The 10,141-nt window shown below is 31.5% G+C and overlaps 1 protein-coding gene across 1 annotated transcript in view; it reads right to left on the reverse strand.

The window, feature by feature from the left end:
• LOC117180131 (protein Wnt-11b-1-like) overlaps positions 1-9,794 on the reverse strand; it is a 50,090-nt gene extending 40,296 nt beyond the window's left edge. The window contains exons 1-2 of the mRNA XM_033372474.1: positions 9,645-9,794; positions 7,539-7,875 (exon numbers count right to left, since the gene is read on the reverse strand). Of these exons, the coding sequence (XP_033228365.1) occupies positions 7,539-7,627 (89 nt within the window). The 5' untranslated portion in view covers positions 7,628-7,875; positions 9,645-9,794. The remainder of the gene's footprint in view (positions 1-7,538; positions 7,876-9,644) is intronic.
• Between the last annotated feature and the right edge of the window lie 347 nt (positions 9,795-10,141).

Raw genomic sequence — 10,141 nt, forward strand, 5'->3', positions numbered from 1 at the left:
TCGATAAATTTATGAATACTTCATACCAAAAGTGCATGGAGAATGAAATTAATTGCAACTTATAGACCAGTCCTCGAATCGGCTGAGGTGTTGAAAATCAGTAAAGGACTAAAGAAATATATGTATGAGTGAAATTACACATTGGAAAATATTTCTGCTTTCCAATTGCATTTCAAATTATTGGTTGTAAAACATTGTAAATGATTAAAATGGACATTCTATATTTACAAATATATAAATAGTAGTGTTCGAAATTAAAATATTTGAATTTTCCTGAGCCTAAAATTAAAAAGTTGGGCCTGGTTCATTAAGATGCAGAAAATTTCATTTTACGATAGATTAGCCACTTCAACATTTAGCACGTATAACGTGTATAACAATGAAGCTCTTGATAATGTTTAATGATTTAAATATATTCTTAAACATAAACACATACTGTAGAACTCTGATCCTCGAATGTAATACCAAATTTGGTGTATTTTTGAGTTGCAATTTTTTTCAAACACGAAAACAAATGAATATCCAATACAATTTTCATTGTTTAAAATTAGATGCAACCAATTTTAAACCAATGACTTTCAGTACAAGTATGCATTTAACATTATGAAACATTTTTTTGAATGGAATTCATATTCAAAGTTAGATGGTGCTGTTTGTAATTTTCAAATTTGTTCATTGCGATGAAGCCTCATAAAATTTAGTGAAAACAGCATTCTGACCAGAATCTGACCGGGTCAAACCATGATACTATTTTGTTCATTGCCCGGTGGGGATCTGACCGAGTTCCCACCGGAACCCAGTCGGGCCAAAAATGGTGCATAATAGAAGTATCATAACTTTAAAAACATCTAAAGAAATATCCACGAACGACTGCCGTAAGTCGGTCGTTTGTGAATATCTGACATGTGAAAGGCCAATTTTTTGTATTTTGGATGTTTTTTTTGTCAATTATGAAAGAAAAATTAAATTAATTTTAATTATATGGTCTCCCACTTTTGGTTCTGCGGTTTCCAGACTTGCTGTGACTGCGAAGTCGTTGACCAACTTCGTTTTTATTTTCAAACATAGTTTCCCAGTGAAATTATACTTATTTTTTGGTGATACGACTTTCGCTTATTTTTAATGTTTTTATATATTACCTTGTATAACTAAAAAACGTAATAAGAAGAGAAATAACTTTTCCCGAATGAGGTTTTGAATTACGTTATCCTTCTTGCACGTAATGACGATTCGGCTACTTCCGGAGTCTTCAATGCTAAAAACGCAGTAAAACGTCGGTTGACGCCAGGTTATCCGTTAAGAAATTTGTTAAATTTCACAAAATGGTATCCAATTTTCTGGAGTAAGCGGATTATTTATAAAGGTAAATGAATTTTTTTGATAATAAGTAAGCATTATTAATATTCTTCAACGTTAATGTTAAATAAATGTTCTAAACCGGTTTCATAGCTTAGGAAAAAAAACCTATGCAAACTAAATGACGCTTAAGGTAAATTTGTTATGCAATTTAACTTGAATTTCTTACAATGCAATTTCTTACAGAAAGTTAAAAATCATAACCTATATTTTAGTACTTACATTGAATGAATGTTTATAGTTAATATATTTATTATTATGAATGCAGTTCTTAAATTAGAATTTAAACATCTCTTTACAGGTGGAAATAGGTGCTGACAAAGATTCTTATTTCTACCAACAGTGGCGTAACTACAATCGTGTAGGCCCCACCGAAGAAATGTTCAGGAGGCTCCTCTTATAAAATTAAAGAACAAACAGCGGTTAAGTATAGCTGAAGTACATTTTAAAAAATTAAATATCTCACATAGGTCTTTTTATAATATATTACAAATTATATTTTATTTTAGACAATTCATATCATACATTATGTATAGTTCTGACTTAAAAATTAGCATTGCACCGTTAAAAGAACGTTCTGCACGTTGCTATATTGCAATTCGTGTCGCTTTCATTTTGACAAAGTTATTATTAACAATTTCAATATCCATATGTATCATCGATATGCATCATCATGCCCCCCCCCCCCCCGCAATGTGGGGTTTCGCGGTAAGGAAGTTACGCCAGTGTCTACCAGTTGGTTAAATATGTTCGCTGTGGTAAAAAGGCTCCAGTAAAATGCGATCGAGAAGCCTAGTCAAAAACCGGTCGGATTCCGACCGGGTTACCCTATTTGTATCCGGGATTCGATCGGGAAACCCGGCCGGAAGCCGACTGGGTACACCCGACCGGGATCCGACCAGCGCAGCGTGACGAAACCAACCAGAATCCGACCGGGCACCCTGATCTGATTTCGGATAAAAGCAAGGCAACCCTGCCGGAATCCGGCTCGAACCGAGAAACGTGAAATCAAATCCAACACGCACATAATCCGTCGAAATGATGTTCCTTTTATTTCTTTCAAAGCATTTCTTCATTCGCACGTGCGCTTCAATTCAACCAAAAGTCAACTATTCTTTCACAAATGATCTTTAATATTTAATAGATCTTAGAACTCACATATACCATAGAAATATAGAACACAAACCATTTTTTATGAAGATGTACATAATATAAAACACCTGTTCACATATTTATGCATATTAACACGGATTTACGTATAAATGAACCAAACATACATATTTGTGTATGTATATTGTATATATATGAACATATGTTTTTCTACACTAGCTGTCTCTAAAAGGCCTTTTATACTCTTTTACGAGCGATTATGTCTTTCAAAGATCCAAAGAGGATTATTTTCATGAAAACCGTGTGATCGTAAAATCTCGACGATATAAGCGAGGCCCGAGATCACCAAATTCACTTTATTCGTTTTATTCAATATTCATTGTGTACTCTGGAAATCGTAAAACGCGATATTTACGAATCCAATAATGATATGATAATAGCACGTACTACGTAAAACGTCAAGGAAAAAAGTTTCCATTTATCTACAGCTTTTATAAATCATAGCTCTATTTACCAATTTCGATATCACATATATAACCATACGTCATTCATCTTCCACTTTCGCTCAATATTTAGGTTCAGGATCGTTATTTTTAATATTTGAAAGTAAATAAAGATGTAGAATTCCACAATTAGTGAAGGCTTTTTTATAATAAAAGTTGATAGTTTCGAAAATTTGAACGAAAATTTTGTTCAACTTTCTCTTTCAAAAGCTTAAAAAGATCAGTCTCATAGATTTTAACCATTTAAAATAATTTAAAGTTATTCTTGTATATAAAAATATCTTATGAAAAATTAGTGAGGGGATTTATTATAAACTCTGAATAATTTGATTATCATATTTCCTACAAATATTCGTCAAATTTTTTAATTTATAATGTCCAAACTTTAAAAAATAACATGTGGGCGTCCGCATGAAAAGGGTGGAGTTACAGACAGGAGCATATAGTCGAATAAATTCTCGGCATTTTATACCCAAAATAAACCCCCTAAGTTGAAAAACAAGACACTGGGACATTTTTCAAGTAGGAACTTCGCAAAAGTGTTTTTTGAGGAAAACGTATTTAAATTTGGCGAGTGCCATAAACAAACGAATTATACTTTTTATTTGAAAATGAAATATACCTAGTTCAGGCTACCTTCTGGGTATGAGTATAGTAACAATGGATGCATTATATATCCCAGTATTATCCACCACACAAACCTGAAAATAATAATTTAGAACTCAACTTAGAAAAACGTGAATATCTCCTGAACTAGAATCGGCCATAAGGATCCTTTAATGTGGATGCCCACACATATGGTATAATTGTAAGGAAAATTACGAACTTGAATGAATAACAGATATAGATTTTTTTAAATGTAAAATTTAGAAGTTTCAAAAAAAATTGTACGATTTTCGTCCGAAAAGGATCAAACCTTGTGTATCCGGGGGAACAGTTAATTTAAGTTAATTTAGATGATATTCCCTTTAAAGTACTCCCATTTGAAAGCCACAACTTTCTTTCAGCGATACTCCCAATTTCGAAAGCACTCCTTGAAGTCATATTTCTGAATAGCTATCAACAGCTTAGTCGCATTCTATTTTATTTCCTCTTAATTTTGAAATCGTTTTTCTTTTAGAGAATACTTCAATTTGGGAAACAGCCAGAAATCACAGGGAGACATGTCCGAAGTATGGGGGCTGCCAAAGTTGTGTGGAGCCATGTTTCCCCAGAAATTGCTAAATGAGATGCCATTAATGGACAGTTGCGATGTCGTAGTGAAGAACCCAGTCGCCACTTGAATTCACTTGAATTTACTCAATTAATTTGAATCGACTGATTTCTTCAACTTAATATAATATTTGAAATCACCTGTATGCATTTGAATTCTTGAATTCATTTAAATTGACTAAATTCTTGAATTTAATTCCACATTGATAGAAATGGTATGATTTAACCATACGATCGTAGGTTAGAAAATTATGAGTTCATTCATAATATAACACGTGTACTACAATCATAAATAGTATGAAATGCACTTACTGAAATATTTTAAATACGACTTATTCATATTTGTGGTACAAAAATGCAATATACGTATTGCAATTATATGAAATGTGTAATCCTATTAAAAATTTTCCTAAGCGAGCTAGCTCTAAAATGTTGTCGTTTAACCATACACAATGAGTGATTTACCCGGCTCACTTTATTTAGTTCACCGCAGGCGTATCTTGCTCGCGCCTGCGCGTCCGTCTTCATAAACTACAAGAATCGGATAGCCAAAACAAACATCATGTATAACTGTATCTATACCAGCAATACAATATAATGAATCTAGTCATAAATATTGTTGTACTGAAAATTTATTTTTATCAATGCATGGTCTATATTTTTGAATTTACACTGAACTCTCAGTGTACTTGCCTTGAGTTAAATTAACTTTGAATTCAGCAGACTTCAAAATTAAATTAATTTGTTAAGTTTAATTACATACATCTTTAGTTTACTTAAATTGGGTTAAATTTTCTGGAATCCATTGTTTGGAGTTATTAAAGTTACATTCGATTTAGAAGAATATACAAATTTCCTCCAAATACGCTTTTTCTTTCAAAATTGATTTGAGATCAAATCTCTCAGAGCTTTTATCAATTTTATTTGATGCGGCGACATCAATGCATTTTATTAAGGCTAGCTCAATTCCCCCAATGTGTCTCAGTTTATTTCGACTCATCAGAATACGAGATTCGCACACGTTTGAAAAATGTTAATTCAACCCATTTCGTGTAACAATACATTTTTCTCTGCATGACATTTCATTGGGTATCAGCTACGTACTTCCAGCTTCCTCAATCAAAGAAAGTTTCATTGACTTGCGTTCAGAAAATTTTTTTGAACAAATGTTTGAGGGAATATGAAAATTGCAAGGAAAATTGATACGACCTTCTCCTTAAAAGTTATTATGTCTGTGATAGAGCTTAATTTGTGTAATACAATGAAGTTATTAATAAAAAGGTGCACAGGATTTTCCTTAAAAGTAATCGCTGAAGTATAGCGCTGGGGCTAGTATTACGGAATTTTCTGTAACGGTAGGCCTCTTTTATTAAAAATAAATAAATTGATGAAATAAAGAAAGAAATATAACAAAGATAAAGCATAATGAAAAAAATGGAAATTGTCAATGATATGAGGGGAAAGAATCCAGGAGGGAAAAAGGTTCCCAATTGGGGTTGTGAAGTGTATAAATATGAGAGGGCACAATCTGAAATCGTGGGTATAGGATGAATCCTGTGAGAATGAGCGAATCGTGTTGGACGTAATTTTCTTCAAGATTGCTGGAGAATCTCGGTAGTTGATGGTTGATGGCTAGAGGAAGAGGTCGGAAATGAGAGACGGCGTGGCGTGGATGATGAATGGTGGAGTGATGGTGGTTTTGCGTGCTGCGCTAAACCAAAATACAAGATCAGGACCGGTGAGAATGAGGGTTGTCGACGAAAAGGAACATGCTTAGGGTTCGGATCTTGATTTATCAAGGTTTCTTATTTCTTTCGTGAAATCGTTCATATAATTATGTTCTTACATATCCCAACTCCTTCGTCACTTTCAATCTTATTCCCTCCAAATTACAAAAAACCATAGAAAATTCTTTCTAAAACCTTTTTACTTTGCCAGTTTTATTTAACCATCTAATTTTAAACCCGATTCATAATCCTTTGTATAGAAAGTCTGTAATGAAATTAATCAATTTAATTAATCGCGAATATTGAAAGAACAAAAATTATTGTAAATTCTGAAAGGTCCTATTATTAGAATGCTTATAAATATGCTAACCAGGAAGATTGATGAAATACAAATTCTGGAAAGTACATCAAATCGGGTAGCAACGAAACGATTAGCTACTGTCTGAAGCGAAATTTAAGTAAAGTTTAAAATACCTTTAAATAAATAAATCACAGCTTAACGGCTCATTCTTTGTCTCAGATAACGAGTTTTCTCTATATTCTCGCACGCACATCGAAAAGAGGTTCTTCGAAGATTAATGTAGGCTCGTTAATGAAAAAAAAATAATTTCTTGAGGTCAGGAATGGGGGGAAAGGGTGAACAAAATTTAACGAAAGAAAGAATTAAGAAAAAAAGAAAACACCGAATGTAGTCCTCTTTATCATAGTCCTTACGCTCTTCATAAGCGTAGTGTGAGGCCAATGAAGATGACGCTTCGATTGGATTTGTCCGCGGTTGTAATACCTTCTTATGAATCAGCTTGCTTCTTTCAGCTTCGAAATTTAATTATGCTTTATACCAACGACGAAAAGGACACTTTGCATATTGCAGGTTTCTATATCCGAAGCCATTGAAATACATTAATTGCAGGTTTTAAAGAATTGCCTTGAAATCTTTTAAAATTTGTATGAAATATTTGAGATTTTTATAATTTTCTTGAAATCTCTAGAAATCCAGTAAAAGGTTTTTTTACCTAGGAGCTAACCAATTTTGAAACCTAGTGTGTAATATTTCTAAAATCATTTAAAATCTTTTAAAGTTTTTTGAAATAAATTGAAATATTTTGAAGTCTGAAATCTTAAACAAATTTTGTGAAATATTTGAAATCTTTCGTAATTTCTTGCACTCTTTTGAAATCTTTAGAAATATCTTTAAATCACTATAGATCCCTTAAAATGTTTTAGGAACCCAGGAGCTAGCCATTTTTTAAATCTGGTGTATAATATTTGTAACATCATTGCAATCTTTTAAAATTTTTATGAAATATTTGAAATCTTTGGAATTTTTTAAGCTCTTGTGAAATATGTAGACATTAAAAATTTGTTTTATTGTACATTCAAAACATTGAGTGGTTAACCCCTCGACACACATTTACTTTTAAAGAGAAAAAAAAGTATCAAAGTTCTTAATTTTAATTGGCCTATGCTATTTCTCTGGAATACGTTTTAATAGTTGAAGAAATGAATTTAAAAAATACAATGTTTCCTAAAGAAATATGAAAATAATCTTCTAATTCAGATCTATTAAAAAAACTAGAATGTAAAAGAGAAAAATAAAGGATGATCCGATGGAATAAATAAAGTGACTTACAACCACTTGATGCACGCGCCGCCATCAAAGAGGAAAAGGACTAAAAGGAGGCAGATTTTCCCAGCTGCACTAGTCGTCGTTTCACGCATCTTTGCACTTCACATTCTCTCGTATTCCCGGATCGGAAACTCTTATCGAAAATCCATCCGGTTAGAATCTTAGAATTTTAGATCAACATATTTTCACTACAAATCACTTTCTTCGGGAGGAAATTCGTCCACAACCCTTCATTCTTTGAAGAAAACATTTTTCTTCTAAAGTTTGAAAATGTCCTCACTTTTTCAGGTGATTTTGATTGTTTTTCTTTTCAAAGTATTTATTACATTAGTTCTCTGCACTGAAAAACAACACAAACTTAAGAAAACGTGTAATCGAATTTTTTTCGACTAAATAAACGTTTATAAACTTAAATATATTTCATCTTGTAAAAAATATGAATGATCACATTTTACAGTCTTTATATTTGAAAGAGTTTAAAATTTACTTTTTTCAATTTTGAATGTTTTAAGATCTGAGATATAGTTTTGAAAGAAAGTTGAAATAATTTAATCAAGGAAGACTTACAATAAAAATACCAATCCATGTTGAACCGTTTCAAATTTAGAAGCTTTCTAATTTGAAACATTTTAGTGTAGAAAATTTGAATGGAAGAATCATCAGTATTTTATTGCTTTTTTATGGCTGAAAACTTCAAAATTTGTATAATTTCTACTTTCGAACTTTAAATTATTATACTGTAAATATTAAACTCTGCTAAAAGTGAAGAATGAATTTAATTAAAATAACAACATTTTGAATATTGAAAAACTAAAAATGAAAACGATTTTATTCAATATTGAATACAAAATGCTTTAAATTTTAAATATATTTCGATTTATATTTGTGAATGCAAAATATGATTATTTTTCATTTTGAAAGCATTACATTTTCAAAGTTTAAATGTTTTCGAATTGTATGCTTTTGGAATTATTTTAACAAGAAGTGTTTCAACTTTGGAACCTTCTTTGCATGTTTTTACTATTTAAAATGTAAACGCTTTCCCTTTAGAAATAATAGCAGCTTAAATAATTTTCTTTTTCAAAGCATACCAATTTTAATTTAAATTTTTTTGAGCTTTATGAATTTTTAACCATTGAAAGATTAAATTCGTTCACAGTCAGTATAAATATGTGAATTTTTTAAGTAAGTTACTTCTTAATAATTAAATCGAAATTTTTTTTACTTTTTAAGTAAAATTCAAATCCTTATTTTTGAAACTATTTAAATTTGAGACCTTCTGAAACTCGCAGCATTATGACTTTTTGTTATATAAAGACTTCAAATCCAAATATTTTAATTTTGAACAGCTTTACCTTAAGTTTCAAACCATCAAAATTCAAACCATATATCGGTCCTATAAAGACTAAAATATAGTTAAAACACCTATTCGAATGAAATCAAATATGAACTTCTTAGTTTAGAAGAATTAAATTGAAACGATTTTATTTGTGGAGCATTATATAATTTCAACAAATCCCTTCTAGAATGTAGAACTTTTCGAACCTTAGCTTCTATTTTGTTTGAACGCCTTGACAGAATCCAAATGGTCAAAATCAACATATTCTACTTTATTCGAATTTTTGAATATTTTTCTTTATTAAATTCTATTCTATTTATTTTTCTTTAAAAATTAAATTTTTCTTAGGAATTCACACAAAAGAAGTATGGTCGTGTATAATTTTTTTAATTATTTTATTTGTAGCAGATTATATTTTGATTCTAATATGGATTAAAAAAAGTATTGCGTTACTCTTAGGTTTCAAAACATCTGCAAAATTTATTTAGAGCCAATTTTTTAATTTTGTCACTCTTTTTAACTTTGACAGGATAATAATTTGAAAGGGCTCAATTTGTAAACTTAAAATTTTAGAACTCTTACATCTTCAAAAGGGTCCAAAATAAAATTAGAATTGTGAACCGCAAGTTTTGACAGAGAGTAGAAAGATTTCTAATCTAGACATCCACTTTGGAAAAACTGAAAAAAATGTCTGTAAATACCTCTTCTAATAAATTTATTATAAACACATTTCTTTCAGAATTACATCTCTTCGCGAGCTTCACTTATACCTTCACTTCAAAACCCGTAATTTGGTCACATTTTCATGTTAAAAAATGTGCAAAAAACAGAAAATTTCACTTTTTTATAAAGTATTAAAATTTTGGAAGTAAACAAATTTGCATTTGAGGAAACAACCCGAATAATGCGCGGTGGGAAGAGAGTCTGTGTGGTTACAGGTGTCCGAGCATGCGAAACGTTGGAAACTAGCAGGATGATGTGGTGGTGATGGTGAAGACTGAAGATCGTGCCAGAGGTGGTGGTAATGGTGGTGGCAGTGGTGGATGTGGAGGTCGGTGATATGGATGCGCCCCCAGTCGAGTCGGCGCGTGGACAGGCCCAAGGATCGAAAAGGAAGGAGGGAAAAAGATAGAATTATAGAGAAATTTCGGGAGAAAGAGAGAAAGTTACAAAGAATATGTGCACTCCAGAATTTTACGTTCAAGAGGAGGAGAGATTCCTTACTATTCCTTGATGGCAGGAGGAGGCGAAGGCTGGACCAATTGCC

This window comes from Belonocnema kinseyi, chromosome 9 (assembly GCF_010883055.1).
Source record: "Belonocnema kinseyi isolate 2016_QV_RU_SX_M_011 chromosome 9, B_treatae_v1, whole genome shotgun sequence".
In the NCBI taxonomy this organism is placed as follows: Eukaryota; Metazoa; Arthropoda; class Insecta; order Hymenoptera; family Cynipidae; genus Belonocnema; species Belonocnema kinseyi.